Source organism: Oryctolagus cuniculus, chromosome 18, assembly GCF_051225735.1.
Source record: "Oryctolagus cuniculus isolate XC-2025 breed Fujian yellow rabbit chromosome 18, ASM5122573v1, whole genome shotgun sequence".
In the NCBI taxonomy this organism is placed as follows: domain Eukaryota; kingdom Metazoa; phylum Chordata; class Mammalia; order Lagomorpha; family Leporidae; genus Oryctolagus; species Oryctolagus cuniculus.
The window spans coordinates 62268142-62292790 of NC_142884.1; the positions used below are offsets into that span (position 1 = coordinate 62268142).

At 47.1% G+C, this 24649-nt stretch overlaps 3 protein-coding genes across 11 annotated transcripts in view; 1 reads left to right on the plus strand and 2 right to left on the minus strand.

Moving 5' to 3' along the window:
• Window positions 1-179: 179 nt before the first annotated feature.
• DERPC (DERPC proline and glycine rich nuclear protein) lies at window positions 180-2569 on the minus strand. Its single transcript, XM_051847242.2, has one exon. The coding sequence runs from the start codon at window positions 2567-2569 to the stop codon at window positions 950-952; it is 1620 nt and encodes a 539-aa protein (XP_051703202.1). The 3' UTR covers window positions 180-949.
• Window positions 180-15604, minus strand: CHTF8 (chromosome transmission fidelity factor 8). 2 transcript variants are annotated; one of them, XM_089320389.1, is made up of 5 exons: window positions 15464-15565; window positions 7710-7777; window positions 3564-3620; window positions 3189-3306; window positions 180-2787 (listed from the first exon to the last, which is right to left on the minus strand). In XM_089320389.1, the coding sequence occupies exons 3-5, from the start codon at window positions 3584-3586 to the stop codon at window positions 2566-2568; spliced, it is 363 nt and encodes a 120-aa protein (XP_089176515.1). In that variant the 5' UTR covers window positions 3587-3620; window positions 7710-7777; window positions 15464-15565; the 3' UTR covers window positions 180-2565. The 2 variants fall into 2 exon arrangements, with proteins under 2 accessions (XP_089176515.1, XP_051703210.1); XM_051847250.3 differs by lacking the exon at window positions 7710-7777 and having other exon boundaries at window positions 15464-15604.
• A 3-nt stretch (window positions 15605-15607) lies between these two features.
• UTP4 (UTP4 small subunit processome component) overlaps window positions 15608-24649 on the plus strand; it is a 30348-nt gene continuing 21306 nt past the window's right edge. For 2 of the 8 annotated variants that reach the window (XM_070062639.2, XM_089320387.1), the window contains exons 1-5: window positions 15608-15871; window positions 16364-16524; window positions 19624-19815; window positions 20847-20931; window positions 23031-23120. In XM_070062639.2, the coding sequence (XP_069918740.1) occupies window positions 16366-16524; window positions 19624-19815; window positions 20847-20931; window positions 23031-23120 (526 nt within the window). In that variant the 5' untranslated portion in view covers window positions 15608-15871; window positions 16364-16365. Of the gene's footprint in view, window positions 15916-16363; window positions 16525-19623; window positions 19816-20846; window positions 20932-23030; window positions 23121-24649 lie in introns of all 8 variants that reach the window. The other 6 variants (XM_051847225.3, XM_051847226.3, XM_089320385.1 and 3 more) reach the window with 4 other exon arrangements.

The window sequence follows — 24649 nt, forward strand, 5'->3', positions numbered from 1 at the left end:
TCCAAATAGCTGGCAGATGAGCCCTTTGCTCAAGCGAATGAAATGAAATGTGCTTCCTCCTTGTGCGAAAGCATCTGAGCTACAGATAATGCAGTGCTGTGGGCAAGCTGAAACCATGAAACGCTGAGGGTCAATTCCCTTCTCTGTGCAACAGGTAACAAAATGCAGTGACCGCAGCAGCCCTCTCATCCCATTTATTAAAGAAACAGTAAGAAAAGATACAATGCAGGAAAAACACCAACCATCCTTTCACAGCAGGCTGAGCAAAGCACTGTGATTTCTCCCCTTCATCCCCTTCCCCACCCAACCCCATTAACATCAGTTTAAATTTGAGAGGTTCATTGATTCGATGTACCAGTGGCGAGGGAGCTGGATGAGCAGAGGAGCCTTACACCTGGCCGCCTCTAAAGCCCAGGGAAAGAGCTCTACGCCCAGTCAGCAAGCCGACATTGTATCTGGTGGTCTTTGTGAAGTAGTTGTCCATGTCTCTGTTCTGTGTTCGAGGCCCCCAGGGAAAGGTATGGCAGTAGAGGATGCCCAGGTCCAAGCTAAGCATGGTCCGTTCACCAATGCAACATTTCTGGAGAGCAGTGTGAGCAGGGAACTACATGTGAGTTGGGACCTGTGGGCAATGTATCCCTGAGGAAAAGTCCACAAGAACAAGAAACTGGTAAGAAACAAGGGGCAGAAAGCTGTGCAACAAAAGCACAGCTGCCTTCTGGAAGGCTGCAGCTCCTTTCTCTCAAGGCAAGGATGATGATTCCTCAGTCCATGCCCCACAAATAACATTTCACCTTCAGTCAAGAGAGGAAAAAGAATGGCTCACGGGATGTAGAGCCCCAGCTGTGTTCTTGACAGCAGCTCCCTATCTACCCTTTTCCTAAGACACAGTCCCTGTCCAGAACCACAGAGCCTGGAAACCAAGGTGGTCCTGCAGGGAAAGTGGTATTTAAGGGGGTAACATTCCATTTGGGTACATTGCAGCCATTGGACCCCCTGGTCGGGGGAAAGCAGCTGGGTTTGTGCCAGGGAGGCTCCCCACTCTAGGAAAGGGGACCAAGCTTTTGCTCACAGGGCCATTCATCCTTGGAAAAGAAGCAGAATTTAAACCCAAGGTCCCAGCTGGCCTTGCAAAAGGAGCTGGGTTGATACCCATAGGGCCTGCTGGAGAAGAGCCCAGGTGCCCAGCAGCTGACCTGGGGAAAGCAATTTGACCAGGGCCCAATGGGCCACTAGATCTTGGGAAAGCAGCTGAACTTGGACCCTGAAGCCCCGTGCCTCTTGGGAAGTTAGCTGAGTTGGGACCTAGTGGCCCAGAGGCTCTTGGGAAAATTGCTGAAGTTGAGCCCTGGAGGCCAGCAGACCTTTGGAAGGTAGCTGGGTTTGAAGCCAATGCGCCAGAAGACTGAGAAAAGACAGTCGGGTTCAGTCCCCCTGAACCTGTCCCCCTTGGAAAGGGATTGGTATTTACCCCCATGGGGCCACCTGGCCTTGAGAAATGAGCTGAATTAGGGCCTATGGGGCCAGGAGCCCTTGACATAGGTGATGGATTTGGCCCTGGAAGGCCAAGTCCTCGAGAGCCAGGACCTGCGTTTGGACCTATAGGGCCAGGAACTCTTGCCATGGAAGATGAGCTTGTGCCCATGTTTCCAGATGCTTGTGAAAGAGAAGCCGAGTTTGCTCCTAAAAGACCCGCTGCTCTCAGAATGGGGGCAAGATCTAGTCCTTGAGGTCCAGTCATTCTTAAGTTAAGACCAGATCCAGTACCCAAGAAGCCACTGGCTCTTGCATCCAGATTTGGGCTTGGGCCCAAGCCACTTGCCCTTGGGTTGGGCCCAAGGCCTGGACCCAGGCCACCTGCCCTTGGGTTGGGCCCAAGGCCTGGGCCTGGAAACATCCCTGACCTAGGGGCAGGGTTTGTACCCAAAAAGCCCGATCTCAGATTGGCATTTGGCCCAGGGCCCAGCCCAACTGGCCTAGGATTGGGAGGGCCATTCCCAGAGGACAAGATACCTGCTCTCAGATTGGGTCCAGATCCAGGGCCCATGGGGCCACCACTTCTGGGGTCAGGACCTGCTCCTAGGAGGCCACCTGGCCTTGGGTTGGACAAAGGACCTGGTCCTGGGAGACTCCCTAACCTGGGGTTAGACAGAGGTCCAGGGCCTGGAAGGGACCCTGTTCTGGCATTCAGAGCTGGACCTGGGCCAGGACCCAATAGGCCACCTGGCCTTGGGAAAGCAACTGCACCTGTGCCAGTGGGATTCATCCCTCTTGGAAAAGCAGCCATGCTTGGGTCACGAGCACCGGCCTGGAAAGGTGCTGGATTTGAAGCCAGTGAGCCTGATGAAGCTGGAAAAGGAGATGGGTTCCGTGGAAATGGGGCCAGATTTCCACCGAGAGAACCGGCCGCCATAAGAAAGGGATCCGAGTTCATGCCCAGTGGGTGGCCTGTGTTCAGAACAGGACCCCCCTGTGGTCCAAAGGAGCTGTCGAGCCGTCCTCGAGGTGGCAGTGGAGCACGAGTCCACGGAGTTGGCCGCTCTCTGGGGAAAATCCGAGGTTCTTTCATACTTTCTTGGGGACGTTGGTGATAATGGGCTTAGGGCGGGTTTTGAAAAGGATCTTGTTTTTGATGAGTGCTGTCACCAGGTACCGGGTGCCAGTCTCGCTGCCAAGCTCATCACAGTCCTCCCCTGGAGTGTGTTTGACAAGGACCGCAAAAGGTTTCTCCAGGTGGATGATTTTCCCATACAGGATATGATGCCCCACGATCAGCACGGGGATTCCCTTTGGCAGAACAAGAACGAAATGCCTGAGGTTCAGGGCAAGGCCAGACCACTCAGCTGCCTTCAAAAGCTCACGCAGGCAGAGCTGGCACCTCTGCTCCACGCTGGTCTGCTTCTACCTAAGCTGAGCAGCCACAAAGGACTATCCACCCCTGTGCCAGCTTCCTTCTTTGGGGCTCCATGTAAGAGAATTTCCACTTTCAGAAATGTGACCTTTTCCCAATTCCCCAAAGCTAAATTTCCCTGCTACCACAGAGGTTGGGGGAGAACAAGCAGAGCTTCAAAGATTAGCTAGACTTGAATAACAAACCTGAGGGCAGTCCTCACTCTGGGTCCTGGGAGCACCACCTTGGTGTAGCTTGCTTTCCTGAGGCATTAAGCGGGAAAGAAAAGCCCCCTCACCTCAGTGGTGTAATGTAGGTCTCCCAGGAGGTTTCCAGCTAATCCAGTGCTGTAGCGAGCCTCGATCTCCCCCTGTAGCTCCATCAGCACCCATTCTGCCAGGCCTCCAGCCCCCGCACTGCAAGCAAAGGGCTGGCGGTTACAATATTTTTGAGGGGTGAAGGATGAATAGGGTCCTACACCACCATTCAATGCCCAAAGGATCTCCTAGCACCAGTTCCTGGGAAACTGGGCAGTGCTATGCACTGAACTAGAATTCAAAATGCCAGGATTTGTGCATGATGTAACCGAGGACCCCGATTCCTTCAGAAAAATGTCAAATTTGTATAACCCCCATCGTTCATGCTAAATACAATTCAAAGTACATTCACTCACCTGGAAATAACAATTTGCACCATGAGCTTTCCGTCTTTAAAAAGCAACTGAAACAAGCTGTAGAGAGAGAAAGAAGAAAGATTTAGGATGTGACTACTGATGGTGGCTATAATTTACCCCTACAGGGGCCTGGCACTTTTCCTAAGTGCTTCAGAAGCATTTTATTCTATACCATAAGGCGAAGGTTGCTTAGGATCACAAGCAGTCAACTACATTAAGGAAAAGTGACTGGTATCAAAATTGTGTTCAAGACCATTAAGAGAATTTTTTTTTTTTAAGATTTATTTTATTTATTTCAATGACAGTTACAGAGAGAGGTATAGACAGAGAAAGAGGTCTTCCATTCGCTGGTTCTCTTCCCAGATGGCCACAACGGCTGGAGCTGAGCCAATCCGAACCCAGGAGCCAGGAGCTTCTTCCAGGTCTCCCATTTGGGTGCAGGGGCCCGAGCACTTGGGCTATCTTATACTGCTATCCTAGGTCACAGCAAAGAGCTGGATCAGAAGAGGAAAAGCCGGTACTAGAACCAGCACCCATATGGGATGCCGGCGCTTCAAGCCAGGGCTTTAACCCACTGCGCCACAGAGTCGGCCCCTGTTAAGAGGACAGAAACTAAGCCATACATCAAACAGACCCTCTTGACCACTACGTGAACTTGCCTTTCCCAAGTATATTTTATTTTCTACTCCTTAAAAAAAAAAAAAAGTATGTATTACTTTGAAAGGCAGTTACAGAGAAGAAGAAACACAGATCTTCCATCTACTGGTTCACTCCCTAAATGGCTGCAATGGCCAGGGCTGGCTAGGTTGGAGCCAGGAGCTTCTTCCATGTATCCCACATGGGTACAGAGGCCCAAGCACCTAGGCCATCCTCTGCCACCCTCTCAGGTGCATTAGCAGTGAGCTGGATCAGAAGTGGAGCAGCTGAGAATTGAACCGGCACCCACATGGGATGCTGGCATTGCAAGGCAGCGGCTTTATCAGCTACGTTAACAACCCCAGCCCCTACTCTTCATATTTGTAAACAAACTAATAAATCATATTAGATTCTACTTCTTCAGCAATGATATAAATTCAAGTCTACTATTTGGTTATGTTGTAATTTTAAGGCCAAAGGCTGCCCTTTAATAATAAAACCAAGAGAACTCAAAGTCCCTTGGACAATTTCAGTAAATGGTGAGATGACTTTCAAAGCAACTCACATCATATGCTTTAGCCACCTTTCACTACGAAAATACACCACTTATATATGACACTTTCATTTTATGCAACAGCACCACCTGCTGACAACTTTGGAGTACTCTACAACAATGGTTTACTTTTTTTGCAACCTGTTTGCCACCAGAATACAGGTATTGTGAAAACTAATGCTAAAGCAAAGCCACAATAGGACAGGAAGAGACTCCTCTCAACATCATCATCAGATATATAGAATCAGGCACATGCACCATCTGGTCTACAAATGTGGTGGCACCACTAAAGGGAGGCTGCTGAGACAGCAAAGGGCTCTTCCAGGCATGCCTGGGTCTCGGATACACTGAAAGCTGAATTCCTGAGCATGGTTACAACCACTGACAGCTCCCTGCGGAAATCTGGGACCAGCGAAGTATGACTGTCACTGATGCCGCAGGACACGATTGTAGGCACACCTCAGGCTGCCTGTGCTGTCCTGACAGCTGGTGCTGGAGTCAGGGAGTTTGAAGCTGTATCTCCAAGAACGGGCAGACCTGTGAGCATGCCCTCTGGCTCACATACTGGATGTGAAGCAGGTTAAGTGTCAGTCTTAACAAAATGGATTCCACTGAGCTACCCTACAGCCAAAAGAGACAGCAGGAAATTGTTAAGGAAGTCAGAAGCCACATTAAGAAAACTGGTTACAATACTATTTGTGCCTATTTCTGGTTGGAACAGCGAGAACGCGTGGAGCCCAGTGCTACCACACCTTGGTTCAGGAATGAAGTCACCCATAAAGATGGCAGTGCCACTGGAAGCACACTGCTGGAAGCCTTGGACTGCACCCTTCTACCAGCTGATAAACCTTTGTGTTCACCCCTACATGATGCTTACAAAGTTGGTGGTATTGGCACTGTCCCTGTGGGCCAAATGGGGACTGGTGTTCTCACAACTGGCAAGGTAGTAAACTTTTTTTTTTTTTTTTTTTTTTGACAGGCAGAGTGGACAGTGAGAGAGACAGAGAAAAGTCTTCCTTTTGCTGTTGGTTCACCCTCCAATGGCCGCCGGCGCACCGCGCTGATCCGATGGCAGGAGCCAGGAGCCAGGTGCTTTTCCTGGTCTCCCATGGGGTGCAGGGCCCAAGCACTTGGGCCATCCTCCACTGCACTCCCTGGCCACAGCAGAGGGCTGGCCTGGAAGAGGGGCAACCGGGACAGAATCCGGCGCCCCGACCGGGACTAGAACCCGGTGTGCCGGCGCCGCAAGGCGGAGGATTAGCCTAGTGAGCCGCGGCGCCGGCCGCAAGGTAGTAAACTTTGCTCCACTCAGTGTCACGACCGACTTCAAGTCTGTTGAACTGCACCATGAAACTTTTGAGTGGCGCTCTCCCTGGGGACGTGGACCTCAATGTTGAGAACATGTCTGTCAAAGATGTTCATAGTGGCAAAGTTGCTGGTGACAGCAAAAACCACCACCAACGGAAGCAGCTGGCTTTACTGCTCAGGTGATTATCCTAAACCATCCACAACAAATCAGTGCTGGCTACGCCCCTGGACTGGACTGTCACAGCTCACACTGCTTCCAAGTTTACTAAGCTGAAGGAGAGGACTCTTGTTCTGGAAAGAAGCTGGACAACAGCTTTCAATTCCTGAGATCCGGTGATGCTGCCAGCGTTGATAAGGTTCCTGGCAAGCCCGCGTGTGTTGTCAGCTTCTCTGACTAGTCTACTCTGGGTTGTTTTGCTGCCTGTGATCTGTGATGAGACACATAGTTGCTGTGGCTATGATCAAAGCAGTGCACAAGAAGGCTGCTAGAGCTGGCAAGACCATGAAGTCTATTCAGAAAGTTCAAAAGGCTAAATGCTCATCCCTAACACCTGCCACCCCAGTCTTTTATTTTATTTTATTTTTTGACAGGCAGAGTTAAAGAGTGAGAGAGAGAGAGAGAGAGAGAGAAAGGTCTTCCTTTCTCTGTTGGTTCACCCCCCAAGTGGCTGCTACGCCGGCACGCTGCACCAATCCGAAGCCTGGAGCCGGGTGCTTCCTCCTGGTCTCCCATGCGGGTGCAGGGCCCAAGGACCTGGGCCATCCTCCACTGTACTCCCGGGCCACAGCAGAGAGCTGGACTGGAAGAGGAGCAACCGGGACAGAATCTGGCGCCCCAACTGGGACTAGAACCCAGGGTCCTGGCGCCATAGGCGTCTGCCTAGTGAGCCGCGGCACCGGCCCGCCACCCCAGTCTTTATCAGTGGTCAAAGGACGGTCTCAGAACTATTTGGCTCAATTGGCCACTTAAGTTTAATAATAAAAAGTGGTCAATGATAATGCATCATAAAACTGTCAAAAGGAAACAAGACATGTTTTGTGGACCATTTTTTTGTGTATGCAATGCAGTTTTAATAGAAACAAGTTGACCAAAAATCTATCAGAGAATTCTGAGACCCATTAAAACAATGTTTAATGAGGGAAAAAAAAAAGTTGTTTTAAAATGGGACCTTGCTGGGGCCAGTGCTGTGGCATAGTAGGCATAGCCTCCCCCTGTAACCAGCATCCCATATGGATGCCCGTTCATACCCTGGCTGCTCCTCCTCCAATTCAGCTCTCTGATTATGGCCCGAGAAAGCAGTGGAGGACAGCCCAAGTCCATCTGTTGTGGCCATTTGGGGAGTGAACTAGCAGGTGGAAAAACCTGTCTCTCCCTTTCAAATAAATTAATCTTAAAAAAGATTAAAAACAAAAACAAAAATGAGGCCCTCTTGCCTGAGGACAATTGGCTGCACTTGCACTTGCCACTCTGGAAGGACAGAGAGGAGGGGATGGGCTAAGTCTTCTGAACACATGTCTGGGGTCTACAGGGAGGGCGTTTGTCCAGTGTTTACTGACTTAGTACACAAAATTACTTAGCATTAACTGTGCTCAAGCTCAGCAAATGCCTGACTAAAGCACAAGGCAGATTTCTTTACTGGCACACTCACCTTCATTTCGGATCTCTGGGGAGAAGACCACCACCAACAGCTGTATGAGGTAGCATGAAGCTCTAGCCCTACAACACCAAAGACATTCTGGGAATAGGAAGTTGGTCAACTCAACTGAACTTCAAATATAAGCAGCAGCTAGCATGGCTTACATTAAAAACAAAAAAGAATTCCGGGGTTGGATTCTGTGCAAACAGATGGAGTCCTCAGTAAGTTCACAGAAAATGTGTATTATTATTATTTTTTTTTTGACAGGAAGAGTGGACACCGGGACTAGAACCCAGTGTGCCGGCACCGCAGGCGGAGGATTAGCCTATTGAGCCACGGCGCCGGCTCCATGCATTTTTTAATAATACACATTTTCTGGCCAGCGCCGTGGCTCAATAGGCTAATCCTCCACCTAGAGGTGCCGGCACACCGGGTTCTAGTCCCGGTCGCGGCGCTGGATTCTGTCCTGGTTGCCCCTCTTCCAGGCCAGCTCTCTGCTGTGGCCTGGGAAGGCAGTGGAGGATGGCCCAAGTGCTTGGGCCCTGCACCCCATGGGAGACCAGGAGAAGCACTGGCTCCTGCCTTCGGATCAGCGCGGTGCGCCAGCTGTGGCGGCCATTGGAGGGTGAACCAATGGCAAAAGGAAGACCTTTGTCTCTGTCTCTCTCACTATCCACTCTGTCAAAAAAAAAAAAGAAAAGAAAAGAAAAAAAGAAAAAAAATGCATGGGTTTGAAATTTTTTGGAACCAAATTAAACTTACATTTGACTTATTTTGTATGAACTTTTGGAAGTCCCCTGGTATACTAGTGGCACTTTATCCAAAAAGTATGATGCTGTAATGTAGTTATTCAACCAAATTTTGTAGATGAGCCTACTGAGACACACAGTGCACACAACTCACGGGTGGTATATTCGTAGCACTACCAATTCCTCCTTCCCCAAAGAGAAAACCAAGAGCCAGTGAGAATGAAAAGAGGAATCAAGGCATTAGGCAGGCAATGAGTACATAAAAAAGCTGGTCAGAGCAGCAACAGGGAATTGAGACAGCATGCTTGAATAAGCCAGACTCTGCAGAATGGCAGACTGTGGTAGCGCCTGAGACTGCGTAACATACAAAACAGACCATGTTACAGACAGAGGCCCCACAACTACTGTCGAAAGAACCAGAGGCACCTTTAAAATTCTCTTGGGGCACAGCGGGATACGCCACTGCGCTAGTTCAAGTCCCAACTGCTCCATTTCTGATCCAGCTCCCTGTAATGTGCATGGGAAAAAAAAAATGTGCTTGGGTCCCTGCAGTCCACATGAGAGACCCAGATGATGCTCCTGGCATCACCCTGTCACAGCCATTTGGAGAGTGACCCCATGGATGGAAGATCCTTCAAATGCTGCTTTTTAAATATCTTTTTTTTTTGACAGGTAGAGTTATAGACAGTGAGAGAGAGAGACAGAGAGAAAGGTCTTCCTTCCATTGCTTCACTCCCCAAATGGCCACCACAGCCGGTGCTGTGCCAATCCGAAGCCAGGAGCCAGGAGCTTCTGCCTGGTCTCCCATGCGGGTGCAGGGCCCAAGCACTTGGGCCATCCTCCAATGCCCTCCTGGGCCACAGCAGAGCGCTGGACTGGAAAAGGAGTAACCAGGATTAGAACCCAGTGCTCATATGGGATCCTGATGCCACAGGCGGAGGATTAACCAAGTGAGCCACGACACTGGCCCCTAAATAACTAATCTTTAAAAAAGAAATATAAAATCTTTTCTCCTAAAGGAGAAAGGATAACACTTTAAACTCAGGCTCAAGCTTTCAAGCCTGGAACAGTAAGTGTGACCAAGCACAAGTCATTTACTGCCAATGGGGCTACAATCTAGAGTATGACTCATTAAACTATTGTGAAGACCAACTGTTCGCAAAACTGCTGTGAAGGTGTTAGCATCTACTGAGATGAAGAGCTTGTTTTTTTACAGGGTAGGGTAAGTAAATCAGCATTTTGACAGCATTAACTTTGGCTATAATTTAGAGACTGGGAAGAACTTTTAGCCACAAATCAAAAAAGGCTGAATAATACAAACAGATTAACTAACAAGTTCTTCCAAATAAACATTCGATGAACTGATACAGTATTATTTTTCTTGATGGGTATAATTTATAACAAAGTACAGGCAGTTGTAGAGAAGCAATAAGGTGTTCATACAGTTGAACATGAACTAAGATCCATGCAGGGAAGAAACCAGTGCCAATTTTTTGACAGTCAAAATCTATCTTTAAGCCTTTGTACCCCAAGCTGAGGATAGTCATGTGTGGAGCATTTAGGCAAACTGAATGCTCGAAAATTTTCAGACTTCGGAACAGTGTCCTAAGTGGGCAATGGAAAACTGGTGCCCGGCTGCGGAGACAGAGTAGCTGCACTTGCACCCCAGCATGTCCCTGGTGCTTCAGTGTACACCTGTACATGCTGATGTAGGAGGTCCTGCCCGAGTAGCACAGTCCTGTCAGAATTCTGCTGTCAAACCCAGTCAGGCTTGGTCACAGACCTACTGTGATGCTGCAGATACACACAAGAGTACAAATGACATACGAGCCTCAGCAGTCTAGCTCAGGAACCTGTGGACTGAGCCAGGCACACGTAATTTGTGTACATGACGTTGTAGTTACCAAGTCAGCAAGAAACACGGAGGAGGGCATCCCTTTAGTGAGCTTAACAATTCTACTTCAGTGCCTTAAAACATCCTGTAATGTCTAAACTCTATTATTTCTTTTCTTGCTCCATGAGATGTTCACTCTAGGCAACTGTTGGTAGGGTCTGAGTAGCTAAGCACACCTGATGGAGGTGGCAGGGAACATGAACTGTGTGTTTCACTTAGTGTGGAGTTGAGTATTTGCAGCTCAATCATCTCCACTCCCTGAAGAGCAGGCAGAAAAAACCAAACAGGTACACAGAGAAATAAAACACAGGTTGAGCATCCCTAATCTGAAATGCTGACATGACTCTCCAAAGGTTCAGATTTGGGAGCATTTGTGGTTTTCAGAGTTCTAGATACTCACGTTATCTAGTCTGCAAATATTCCCAAGCCTGAAAAACTCCAGAATCAGAATCATTTCTGATCCCAAGCATTTTGGTCAAAGGCTACTCTACCTGTACAAGTAGAATCCTATTAGTAATAAACATTACATGAAAATTCTCTGTGGAATGGAAATATTCTTAACTCTTTAGTCTTAAGTCATTCTAGCACGAAAAGATAAGAGCACTTTCTAGTTAAGATTTGACTTATTTAAAAACTGCCACTCTATCAAGAGCAAGCAACACTTGAGGCAGTTATCAAATCATGAAAGGAAAAGGGAATCAGCAGAAAAGTTCTCCCAGCAAATCTCTCTCAGAAGTAAATTCAATTCCAGATCTGGTTAAAGGCAACTAACACTCATTTCTTTGGTTACAAACGGTAACTGCACATTGACTAATTTAATTGTAGAGCCAAGAAGAAATTTCTGTAAAGTGGCTTATTAAACAAGTGGTATCAGTTTCATAGACCATAACCAGAATACAGCCCTGGAGAGATGGGGAAGTATAGCAAAAAATCAAACCTCTTTCCCTAGCAATAAATTATGCACCCTACCCCCCATCTTAAAAGAGAGTGAAAATTTTTACTTAATTTTTTTGGACTAATAAGCTAACTAAATACCACACAAACTCTGTATTCCTGAAGTAGTCAGAACACCTTAGCTCTGTAAAAGAAGTGTTTGGTTTTTTTTTTTAAGTACTTCTAGCATTTTCTCAAATTTTTTCCTTTAACAATGCCCTTTGTGGAGCTGCAAAATTTCTAGAAATGTTACTTATATCTAAGCTTGTCCCAGGTCACTACCAGGTTAGTTTGGAGGTCCTGGCTAAGGACACTGCACTCTCAAGGCAGCGGTGCAGGTGACTTCAAGGCCCCAAAACAAGTCATGGAGAAGCAAAGGAGACAGCATTCAATGGACCAATCCAGACCCACATTGGGAACCATAACCAAAACCCAAAACCCACACACCATGTGTGACTTCATAAGAACAAATCCAGACAGAGCACTATCAATACAAAGGGCTCTATTCTCTGCATAATCTTTCATAAACACTCATTTAGATTCTCATTGCATCTACAACAATCTATGAGGTAGGCACGGTCATCTCATTTAACAGATGAGGAAACAGGCTGAGAGAAACTAGTTCAGTGATCACACAGCTAAAAACTAGCAGAGCTAGGATGTGGACCCTAACCACTCCACAAGCCCCCTTGCACACCACACTTCTGTAACTTACATTTCTGTAACTTCTGAAACTTACATGTATCAGCCTCATTCTCACAGCACCTCTTACAAAATGTTAAGCCAAGAACCTGTGGAGATCCTAAAACCTGTCACTTAAGTAGTTACTATATGTGTGAGGTAGGCAGTTCAAAACAATCTATCTTGGAGGCCAGTGCGGTGGCTTAGCAGTTAGAGCTGCTACCTGTGATGCTGGCATCTCATATGGGTGCCAGTTCATGTTCTGGCTGCTCCACTTCCCAACCAGATCCCTGCTAATGTGCCCAGGAAAGCCTCAGAAGATGGCCCAAATTCTTAGGCCCCTGACACCCACATGAGAGGCCCAGAGGCTCCTGGCTCTGGTATGGTCCAGCCCTAGCCATTGCAGCCATTTGGGGAGTGAACCAGCAATGGAAGATCTGTCTTCTCCCATCTCCAATAACTGTGCCTTTCAAATAGCAAAATCTTGGGCCAACACTGTGGTGTAGCGGGTAAAGCCGCCACCTGTGATGCTGGTACATATGAGTACCGGTTCAAGACCCAGCTCTCTGCAATGGCCTGGGATAGCAGTAGAAATTGGCCCAAATCCTTGGGCCCCTGCACCAACGTGGGAGACCCAGAAGAAGCTCCAGGCTCCTGGCTTCGGATCAGCGCAGCTCCAGCCATTGCAGCCATCTGGGGAGTGAACCTGCGGATGGAAGCCCTCTTTCTCTCTGCCTCTCAGGTAAGTAAATAAAATCTTTAAAAAAAAAAAAAAAAAACTTAAGAAAAAAAGTCATTATTAAAAAAAAAAGCAAGTTTGCTCTTTAATCATCTCCAGTTGATATTTAGGTTTCTGAAACCTCTACAAATCTGAAATCTACTACATGCCACCTGGATTCAAAACTTTACCCTAAAGCTCTTTCCTCACTGTGAAGAAAAATAAGCCAAGAGAATACAGGACATTCTTTGTCACGGGCTCATTTTAATCTTCTACACAATTCTCTTATCCTTAGGTCTCTCAATTGTTAAATATTGTTAAATCGTTGTAAGTTTACCAAGGTCATAGGAAGAACAGCCTGATCAATGATCCTCATAATAGCAATTGCTTCCAAAATAAAATGTGGCAGAATAAACTGTTATCTATCCAACTAAACACATAGAAAACTGAAAAATAAGGGGCTCTGACTGGATGGATAAACCTAACCACAATTAAATTTTGCTACAACAATGCTTCAACCATATTTTTTTAAAGAAAAGGAATCAAGGTTGTAATATATATTTTTAAAAAACTTGGCACAAGCATTGGCCTTGTATCCCACATAAGTGCCTGCCTGAATTCTGGCTCCTGACTCCAGCTTCCTGCTAACGGAGACTCTGGGAGACAGCTGTAACAGCTCAAGTAGCTGGGTTCCTGCCACCAATGGGGGAGACCTGGATTGAGTTCTCAGTGTTGAGGGTACCTTGTGAGTGAAACCAGCAGGTTGGAGTGCCGTTTCCCAAATTATTTTTCAAAAACTAAAATACAAGACATAAAACACCACTGTAAATTGCTAGGCAGGTCAGCAGTTACTGAGCTGCTTTTGGTCCCAGGATCTGCACTTGAGGGACACAGTGAAACACTCACTTGTCAGTCAGACCTGGACTCTGTCAGTCACACTACAGTGACAATGGGCAACTGAATGTTTCCCCAACAATAAATTGAGCATAGAAACTCTTATCTCAAAATGTTGTTTAAAGACTTAGGTAGTGAATATAGAGCTTTTAGCACAGTGCCTAACACATGGTAAGCCTTCAGGGCCAGGCGACTACCCAAGGAACGTGACACTCTCAATACGTGCGCAGCAGGATGTCTGAACACTGCATGTATAATTAACAGTTCATGCTCATAAAGGACTAAGTCGTCCTGTAGAAGCAGCATCAGAACAGAATCAGGCATACACAACTGGGTAACAATTCAAACACACCGAACTGCTTCAGGGACTGAGTTCCGGAAGGTCCTTTCTCTAAGTAACTACTTCTCTATGTATCTTTCTACCAAATGAACAACTCAGGAAGTTTTAAATACAATTGAATACAGATGATTTTTTTATTAGCAATGTTACTGTGGTTTTGTGACTTAAGAGGATGGCTTTAGTTTCCACGGGGGTCTTGTCTCTTGACAGGTTTACAAAGTCACTAAGTCTCAAGTCCTGATTCTAAACGAGTCGTTTGCTTGCCTCCAAAAAGGAGTCGTAGAGGGTAGGTGGAACTGAATGCTTCCAAACTTTTCATCAGTGAAGTGTGTTCAAAAACGTGTGTAGATACTCTGCATTACACGTGGTATTCCCATCACTTTAGGATTCCCACGTGGGAGGGAATCAAATACGGTATTTGCAGACAATGGGTGGTAAGATGGCTTCAGTTGATTTACTTCAGTTTTCTCCATCTTCTGCTACCCTGCGGCCCCATCTCAAGTTCTCTACTGCTAACGCGCCATCTCCCCCCGCCCATCCCCTTTCTTCCTGCCCCTGCTAGGGGTCCCCCTCTACGCTGGCTTCTCCCACTAGCCCCCATCTTCTCTTCCCTCCCTCTTCCTTTGACCCTTCCCCCCTTTCAGCCAAAGCCACAAACACTTCCTATTCCTAGTCCCGCCCACTCCCTGGGACTTCTCGTTCCGCTTCCCCCAGTTCGCCAACCCGCTCCAGATTACCCCGAGCTGGGATCGCGGGGCCGGCTGTTTAACCCCTTCCCCTGCCTCCCAAGGGAACTATTCTCCAAACTGCTTTCCTCCACACCCCCGACCCGAGCAGGCTTCCAATCGCTTCACCCGCCTCCCAAACATCACTCTCGCAGCGTCTTTCCTCTAACACCCTCGTGCTCCAAATCGCTCCCGGTTCCGAAGCACTTCGCTCCTCCAGAACCCCACCCACAAAACCACCCCCCAATTACCTCTCCCAGTAGCCTCCTCCCCACGACTAAAATGTCCCCTAAAGCGACCCTCGCGTTCCTGCTACCCACCCCCTCCTCCAAAACCCCTTTCTGAAAGCTATCCCCGCTATTTCCTGGGTTCCAGTTCCACTCCGCTCCCGCAAGTCTCTGGGCTCCCTCCCAAGCCCGGGCAAGAGCCCCTTCCCGCACGTACCTCCAGGCTCCGGCCCGCGCCGCCCCCTTCTCCGTCCTCCGCCCGCGCTCGGCCACCCCTTCCGCCCCGCTCGCTGCCTTCCTCCCCTCCGCCTTCCGCCTCCACACCGACCCCTTCCCCCCCAACGCCCAGTCCTGCCCCCCGGGGGCCACAAGGGTCCCCCCACTTCTGCGCGGTTCTCCCCCGCCCTCCCCCGCCGGCCGCCCCTCCCCCGCCCCGCCGCTCCCCGCCCCTCGGCTCGCCATTCGGCTCGCCATTCTTCTACCCGAGCCGCGCGCCCCGCCCGGCCCCAGCTCCCTAGCTGTCCGCGCCCTCGCACTCTCGCCCCCCAACCCCGGCTCGGCCCTCGCTCCCCGCGGCCTCCCGTGACCCCCGCCCGCGGCCTGACCTGCAATGGCGGCCGCCGAGCGCGGCGCCGCGCGGCCAACGGGCGACAACCGAACCTCCCGCCGCCGTCGCCGCCGCCGCTAGCACTGCCTGCGCACTTCCGGCCTCGTGCGGCGACTACTTCCGGGGCAGAGCCTGAGCGCGTGCGCGCGCACGTGGGGCCGGGGCAGAGGGAGGCGAGCGCCGAGAGAAGCGATCGCCGGGCGGTGGGTAAGTTGGGGACAGGGCGTGGGAGCCGGGTCTGAAGGGGTGTGAGCCTCCCTTCTCGCTCTTCTAGCTCCTTGTCCCGGGGCCGAGTGCGGATTTCGTCCTAGACCTTGGGAGAGGGAAGACCTGTGTCGCGCTTCGGGCGCTCTGACTGGGCCTGGCCGGACGCCCGTGCTCCGCCCGCGGGATCTTGACTTTATAGGTAGACCATTGAGGAGCCCAGTGTGTGAGCTGACGGGGGAGGAGGTAGGGTGGGCAGCTGACAGACCGGGAGGTCAGGCCGGGCCGCCCGAGTCGGTGACCGAGTCCTGTCGCTCTCGTTTCTACCTGCCCCATCAGCCCCACCATCACTACCTTAGTTTGGGTCGGGTCTGTGATTTGCAAACTTAGCACGTTACAGAGTTGGGGAGAAGTGCTTGCTCAAATACAGATTCCTGATACCCCCAAAGGATTGGAATTCTGGGTCTGTGGCGTAGGAGCCTTTTAGGTTTTTGCTGAGGAGTCTCTTTTCAGGCCGCCCTGAGCTTGTAGGAGGTTGTTTGACAGATTCTCATATGGGGCATGAAAGCATCGTTAGTTAGAATTGAACTTTAATGAGAGAGCTAGTTGGAGCCTTCCGCCGGAACAGTGATGATAAATTGGATACGTGGGACATACTGCAGTGAACTTTTAACGGTGTCTCTTTTTCGTCCAGGAATGGGTGAATTTAAGGTCCACCGAGTACGGTTCTTTAATTACATTCCATCAGGGATCCGCTGCGTGGCGTACAATAACCAGTCAAACAGACTGGCTGTTTCTCGAACAGATGGCACTGTGGAAATTTATAACTTGTCAGCAAACTACTTTCAGGAGAAAGTAAGTCATTTGGGAGTCTGATTTGGTGTTTATTATGTAAATTTTCTTCAGTTTCATTCTACAAAAACCTGTAGTGCTTTTGTATTTAAAGAGATCTGGTGACCCCCTACACCCTCTGGCTCAGGATTGCATAGAGAGAGGGAGAGACACAGAGAGAGAGATCTTCCATCCGCTGGTTCACTCCCTAAATGGATTCAATGACCTGGGCTGGGCCAGACCAAAACCAGGAGCCAAGAGCTTCTTCTAGGTCTCCCACGTGGATGCAGGGGCCCAAGCACTTGGGCCATCTTCTGCTACTTTCCTAGGTACATTAGCAGGGAGCTGGATTGGAAGTGGATCAGGCAGGTGTCGAACTAGAGCCCATATGGGATGCTGGCATTGCAGGCAAGCTCCTTCACCTGTGTGTGTTTTCATCTTTTAAAGTTCAAATAGGAAAATTATACCAACTTAGTCCCTTTGGTGTCAAACAAATACAGACAAAAGAAAATGCCTTGATAGGTATGAAAACTTTTTGAATGCTAGAAAAACAATTTGGAAATCTGGCACTGAATGAAAATGTAGAGTAAGCTACATTGTTTCATTAACTTTTTTTCTGTATTTATTTGAGTGGCAGAGGCACAGAAAGGGAGAGTAAATTCCCACCTGCTGTTTCACTCCCAAAGGCCTACAAAGCATGGGACCCAGAAACAGTCCAGGCCTCCCACATGGGTGGCAGGAACCCAGTCACCATTACTGCTGCCTCCCATACATTAATAGGAAATCAGAGTCCGGAGCAGGAGCCAAGTATTGAACCTGGTACTCTGATGTGTTTCGGGTTCATCTTAACTGTTAGTCTGAACATTCACCCCTATTTTATTTTTTAAGCAGCTGTTTACGTATAAAATTGACACACAATAAACTGCCTATTTTTATACACAGTGATAACATCCAGTATAAGCACAGTTAAGCATTGCTTAATGATGGCGATGAACTCAGAAATGTATCCTTGGGTGATTTCTTTGTGGGCAAACATGGAGTATACATACAGAAACCTGGATGGTGTAACCTGTTTCTCCCAGGATAGAAATCTTTAGAACATATTTTTGTACTGAATATGGCAAGCAATTATATCACAATGATAAACATTTATATCTCTCTCTTTTAAAAATTATTTATCTGAAACAATTACAGAGAGAGAGGAAGAAACAGGGAGGGAGAGGGTAACTTCCTGTACTGGTTCACTTCCCAAATGGTCACAATGGCCTGTGCTGGGCCAGGCTGAAGCCAGGAGCTAGGAGCTTCATCCAGGTCTCCCCCATGAGTGGCAAGGACCCAAATGCTTGGACCATGTTCTGCTGTTTTTCCCAGGGCATTAGCAGGGAGCTAGATCTGAAGTGGAGCAGCTGGGACTCGAACTGGCACCCATATGGGATGTCAGTATCACGCCACAACACCAGCCCCAGCATTTATGTATCTAAACATAGAGTAAATATATGGTTTAAAGAATAAAGAAGGGAACATCAATATGGGGCACTTAGCGTGAAGGAGCTTGTAAGACTGAAGTTGTTCGGAGTGATCAGTGAGTGAGGGGTAAACATGCAGGCCTAAGTATAACTGTGATACTGTAACTTTATGTTTATTGCAGGCTAGGCCTACAGGAAACGTCTCAAACATTTCTTTTCTTAATAAATTAGCTTTAGTTGCCATACTGTAATTTTTGACTTTTTTGATCCTTTCATTATATTTTTATTTTTATTTATTTTTTTGACAGGCAGAGTGGATAGAGAGAGAGACAGAGAGAAAGGTCTTCCTTTTGCCATTGGTTCACCCTCCAATGGCTGCCACGGCTGGCGCGCTGCGGCCGGCACACCACGCTGATCCGAAGGCAGGAGCCAGGTGCTTCTCCTGGTCTCCCCTGGGGTGCAGGGCCCAAGCACTTGGGCCATCCTCCACTGCCTTCCCGGGCCACAGCAGAGAGCTGGCCTGGAAGAGGGGCAACCGAGAAAGAATCCGACACCCCGACTGGGACTAGAACCCGGTGTGCCGGTGCCGCTAGGTGGAGGATTAGCCTATTGAGCCGCGGTACCGGCCTCCTTTCATTATAGCTTAAATACATTTTGACTTTATATGTTTTTGCACCTATTTTTAAATTTTTTGAAAAGATTTATTTTATTTATTTGAAAGGTAGAGTTACAGAGAGAGAGCTCTTCCATCTGCTGGTTCACTACCCAGATGTCAACAACAGCCAGGACTGGGCCAGGCCAAAGCCTGGAGCTTCCAGGTCTCCCATTGGGTGCAGGGGCCCAAGGACTTGGGCCATCCTCTGCTGTTTTCCTAGGCTACTAGTAGAAAGCTAGGTTGAAAGTGGAGTAGCCAGGACTCAAACCCGTGCTCATGGGATGCCAGGATCGCAGGTGGCAGCTTAACCTGCTAAGCCACAATGATGGCCCCCCAATTTTTGTTTTGTTTTGTTTTGTTAAAACCAAGATACAGACACACAGTTAGCCTAGGCCTACACAAGGTCAGCGTCTGAGTGTCACTGCCAGCCACCTCCACATCTTGTCCCACTTGAGGGTCTTCAAGGGCACTAACAGCGTGGAGCTGCCATCTCCTATGAGAAATGCCGCCTTCTGGAGGACCTGCCTGCTGCTGTTTGTTAACTGTCTTTTATAAGTTCAAGGAGTACTCTGACAACAGAAAGTATGCTGTGTGAACCAGTAACAGTCACTTAATGTTATGAGATCACCATTATATGTGTAGGTTGTCGCTGACCAAAATGTTATACAGCCTGTGTCTATATGTATGTTGAAACCACCACCCAGTTTAGATAGTTGCATTTTTAGAAAATTGGCTCCATCAATTAGGATTGGATACATCTAACCACATTTGTGGATATACTTTATTCCCCTAGCAAGATTTTGCTGAACTAATCCTAGTAAAAGAAACAAAACCATCTGTATAAAAGGAACTAAAATTTGAAGCTGAAAAAAAATGAAAATGTCTGTCGATATGATCTGACAACACAAACTCCCATACTAGTTACTCATAGGGGAGTAGTTTCACCACATCCCCTGTGACCACTCAGTGCTGGTAGCTGATGAATCCCTGGTGTTTCTGTAGTTTTTCCCAGGTCATGAGTCTCGATCTACAGAAGCTCTGTGTTGGGCGGAAGGACAGCGACTCTTCAGTGCTGGACTCAATGGCGAGATCATCGAGTATGACTTACAGGCATTAAACATCAAGTATGCTGTGGATGCCTTCGGAGGACCTATTTGGAGCATGACTGCCAGCCCCAGTGGCTCTCAACTTCTGGTTAGTAAAGCAGCTAACTGAAACTGAGATTTCTCTTGCGCCCACTCAGACTTCGTTCCCTGTGTTCTTGGAGAGAAAAGTTGTATTAGGGCATGCGGCAACTCCAGTTGTAGCTGGGACCTAGCAACCCCAGCTATAAGATTGGAATTGCTAGTGAGAATTAAAACTCCATAATCCCTTTTGCTGCTGTTTTGGACCTTGTTTATTCATTTATGAAATGAAAGGGCTAATTCAGTTCAGCATTTCTGCAACTGTGTTCTATGGAATTGGGAGATGGACTGATTTTTATTTTGGTGTGCTCTGTTTTGTGAGAAATGTTTCATAAATGTGATGTGTTATATCCTTCAGCCTGTGCAATTACCACACACTTGTATATTGAAAGTTCTGGGATGTCCTTCAGCAAGTTAACATCTGCAACTGTGTGTCAACACAGTATTGCACAAAAAACAAGTGTTAATTTTTATTATTCACCTGGTTCCCTCCCCCAGTGCCCTCAGGGGTTGAGGGGCTAGAGCCAGAGCTGGGAGCCGGGAACTATGATTGCCATTTGAATGGCATCATGCTTTCAGAGATTTAATTTTCTGTGGTGGGTCTGTGCTCACTCGCTTGCTTGCTTGCTTTCTCTCTCTCTTTCTTTCTTTCTTTAATTGCATAATATCCTAATTTGTGTAATATCCTAAGAAGTCTCCATTTAGGTTATAAAGTTAATAGGTCTTTTATTCAGGTCATGGGTCTCTAGCAGAGGTATGCTATGAAGTCCTATTTCTATTCCATGTCTTATGCAGAAGTAGGTCACTAATGAGAACTCAGTATTAGCCTGCTTTCTGGTTCAGATTTGAAGCTGCCGAGAATACACTGCCAGTTTCTTCATACTAGTACTTTCTCCTCTCGTAAACTGTTTTTCTCATACAGGGCAAGTGATAACTGCATTATGAGAGAGTTGTGAGAATTATGAGAGAGAGATAAAGAGTATGTGTTTTTAGTCCTATAAAATGTTTATCTTCTGTTTCCTGCCTGTTTTTCCCTAATAGGTTGGCTGTGAAGATGGATCTGTGAAACTATTTCAAATCACCCCAGAAAAAATTGAATTTGAAAGAAATTTCGATCGGCAGAAAAGTAAGGGTTGTGCTTGATGGGGCAGTGAGTTGCCTTAACAAGAAGTTATATTTCTGTACCCCTGGGGGTGGAATATTTTCCCATGGGTCCGGGTAATATTTATCTGTGTGTTAATTTTATCTGAGTACAACCAATGTGCTAGTAGACATCAGTAGCCCAGGCTTTACCCAGTGTGTAGCATTGTTGAAGTTTCCTTGTTAAGTGATAATGCAAAAAAACAAAAATTCCAAAATAGGAAAACCAAGTGTTTCCATGAAAGTCAATTTGCCATCATTTATTTTTGTGAAATTTTAAGCGTTCATGAGATTATTGTTGGTTTTCATTTTTAAGATTTATTTATTTATTTGAATAGCAGAGTTACAGAGAGGCAAAGGGGGAGGGTCTTCCATCCACTGGTTCACTGCTCAAAAGGCCACAGCGGCTGGAGCTGAGCTGATCCAAAGCAAGGAGCCAGGAGCTTCTTCTGGATCTCCCATGTGGGAGGACTTGGGCCATATTGTACTGCTTTCCCAGGCCATAGCAGAGAGCTGCATTGGAAGTGGAGAAGCCAGGACTCAAACTGGCGCCCATATGGGATGCCAGCACTGTAGGCAGCAGCTTTACCTGCTACACCACAGTGCTGACCCCTCATGAGGTTTGAAGCTAGGATTTCATCATTAGAAGTAGTGATTCTTGGGGCCGGTGCTGTGGCACAGTGGGTTAAGGCCCCAGCCTGCAGCGCCGGCATCCCATATGGGCGCTGGTTCGAGTCCCAGCTGCTCCTCTTCCAATCTAGCTCTCTGCTATGGCCTGGGAAAGCAGTAGAAGATGGCCCAAGTGCTTGGGCCCCCGCACACCCCTGCACCCACATAGGAGACCTGGAAGAAGCTCCTGGGCTCCTGACTTTGGATCAGCTCAGCTCTGGCCGTGCTGTCATTTGGGGAGTGAACTAGCAGCATGGAAGTCCTGTCTCTCTCTGTCTCTACCTCTCTCTGTAACTTTGTCTTTCAAATAAATAAAATAATTCTTGGGAAAAAAAAAGTAGTGATTCTTCATACTTCTGGTGCCCTCAGATTGATAAGAGGTTTATAAACAGTTGTCTGTGCTTGGACTCCACCAAAAGTGGACCAGCACTGACCTGCAGGGCTGCAGTTAGAAGACGATTTTTGTAAAGCACTGGTTAGTAAATATTGTAGACTTTACAGACCATCCAATCTGCCAGCCCTCACTGTGGTACAAGGGCAGAGGCCCTGCCTGTGCTGCGTTTGGTTTGGCCTGGGGACCATGGTGCCCTGACTCTTCTAGAGAATGGTGGCTGTCCTGTGTGTTCTGTGTGTCCATTGATAAGATTTATCCTGTGCTAATCAGCTTCCGGTTTTGTTTGTTTTTAATATCTTCTGAACGTTCATTTTTCATTATAAAGGCATAGTGATGCTTTTAAGAATTTCATACATTTAGCCAAGTATGAAATAGAAAATAAGGATTTCACTCTGAAGGAACATTTTAGAACTAATGTTTTAGAGTTTTCCATATATTCATATAAACATAGAAAAGTTCTTGCACACATTTTTTGTTTATATTTTCATTTGATGCATCATGTTGTTTGTATTTGCACTAGATGCATCATAGTTATCTTTCTGTGTCAGTCATAGCAGTCTGCATGTTATTCTATTTTATGGTATTCCACAGTTTATGTAACAAAATTCCTATCAATGTGTAGTATTTATTTTTTATTGTTACAAACAGTTCTGCAATGAATGTTCTTATATGCATATTTTGGGCACTTAATGCAGGTTTTTTTTTTCTTAAATCAATTCCTAGTGCAATTACTGAGCCACAAAATTTAAATTTTGTTAGCTAACTACTAATAAACTTTTAAAAAGTTGTATTGGTTCACATTCCCATCAACAGTTTCTTTAGACATTAGTAAAGTAAATCTGACACACTTCATTGTGGACCCAGGCGTAGCTGTCTCTTACTGAACAGTGCTTTACAGGAGGGTGATAGAGGAGAGGGCTCAGGCTGCTGAACATCGGCATAGTTGATAACGATGGAAGGAGAGCTGACTCGCTTTGCTATATATTTATATCACTTTCTTTTTTTGTTGTGCAATTCCCAAGGTCGTATCCTGAGTCTCAGCTGGCATCCCTCTGGTACCCACATTGCAGCTGGCTCCATAGACTACATTAGTGTGTTTGATGTCAAATCAGGTGACTGCTTTTCTGAGTTCATTTAGTGGGTGGGTCTTATTTGTCCGTTCACATTTCTTGGTTTCTAAAAACTTGACCCTTGGTCCTTGGTCATGCTTTCAGTGACCTTCAGGGCCTAACCTGTCACGTTGTGAGATGTCCACCTGAACATCACTCCTTTCTTGGGTTACTGCTGCTTTTAGGGGGGGGATCTTGCTTCTTCAGTGGGGTGCAGTATATTTTCATCATAATAACTTGGCAGCCTTAGTGTTAAGACATAAGATGAGAAAGACTGAGAACCATGACTTTGTTCTTGGCCTGGAAGATTGACAGAAATTAACAGTCCTGCAGTGATGAGGCTGTCAGTGGGCGTCTCTGTCCTCCCACCTAAGGTACGGAGGTAAACAGGTTAGACACAGCTCTGTTTTCCTCAGTGTTTTAAATTTGTCATTGGCTGTACCTGCATACAGTCGAAGAATTCCTTAGGGCCTGTTAGAGAAAAGCAGGAGCCCCCCTGTATTCTCTGATTTCTCCTAGGCAACCACTGCAACTTTCAGCCAACTCTTAGTATTTATCTCTTGTGCTGCACAAAGCATGCTTATAATGCTACATTTTGATTTTTCATTTTTACACCCTTGTTTACTGACTTATACAGCTGGGCCCTCTTTCTCTACCCTCTGCCCTAGGCATCACACTTTCTCCTGATCTTTCCAGTGTGAGTATGCTGTGACTTTGTTCAGACCGCTGGTCAATGTCTTGTTGATCATGACTATATAAATACTGCTCACTGGTGAACTTCCTTTCCGTTCCTGTGTACTTTCTGTTCTCTGGATGATTCACGCTCAGATTCGTCCAGTTGTATATATCAGGTTCAGGCGCGTGGCTGGTGTTCTTGCTGCCAGAACCTTTTGACCCACTCTCCTCCAGCTTAGCTCCTGTGGACCTGCCGCCCAACTGAGGTCTGAAACATGGATTTTTCACAGTCCTTCTATGAAAAGGGGATCCCCTTGACTTCTCCATTCCTATTTTATTCACTTTCTTGGTCTATTCCTTTGATGGGTCCTGAGAAAGAATGCATGAGAAGGAGTTCCAGGCTGGAAATTAGTCTCCCTTGAAGTTCTGAAGCTGTGCTGTCCTGTTTTCCAGCTTCTGGTGTTAGTAGGCAGTCTGATGCCATTCCGTGAGTGGATCCTTTGTTTAGAATCTGGATATTTGTGTTTGTTTTTTGGGAGCTTTTATCTGAGTTTCTCACCCTTACTGTTTTGAAATTAAATAGCTTTGTTTCTGAGTGTGTGGGTGAATTATATAGGCATCCAGTAGCTTTTTTTTAAATCCAAAATCCATGTCCTTTGGTTCTGTAGGAAGTTCCTGTAATTGTTTTGTGGATGAGTTTCTCCATTTTCTTCACGTGGATTTATATTATTTGGAATTGGGCTTTTCTAATTTTCTTATCTGTTTTTTCACTTAAAAAAAAAGCTTATTGTCATTTATTTGAAAGAGCAATGGAGGTGGGTGTGGGGGGCAGGTAACAGGATAGCTTCCATTCATTG

Coding starts and splice junctions, on each gene's coding strand:
- DERPC (XM_051847242.2), bottom strand. CDS start 2,569: ATGAAAGAACCTCGGATTTTCCCCAGAGAGCGGCCAACTCCGTGGACT.
- CHTF8 (XM_051847250.3), bottom strand. CDS start 3,586: ATGGTGCAAATTGTTATTTCCAG. Junction 3,307..3,563: donor GTGCAAATTGTTATTTCCAG/GTGAGTGAATGT, acceptor CTTTGCTTGCAG/TGCGGGGGCTGGAGGCCTGG. Junction 2,788..3,188: donor ACCTACATTACACCACTGAG/GTGAGGGGGCTT, acceptor GTTCTGCCAAAG/GGAATCCCCGTGCTGATCGT.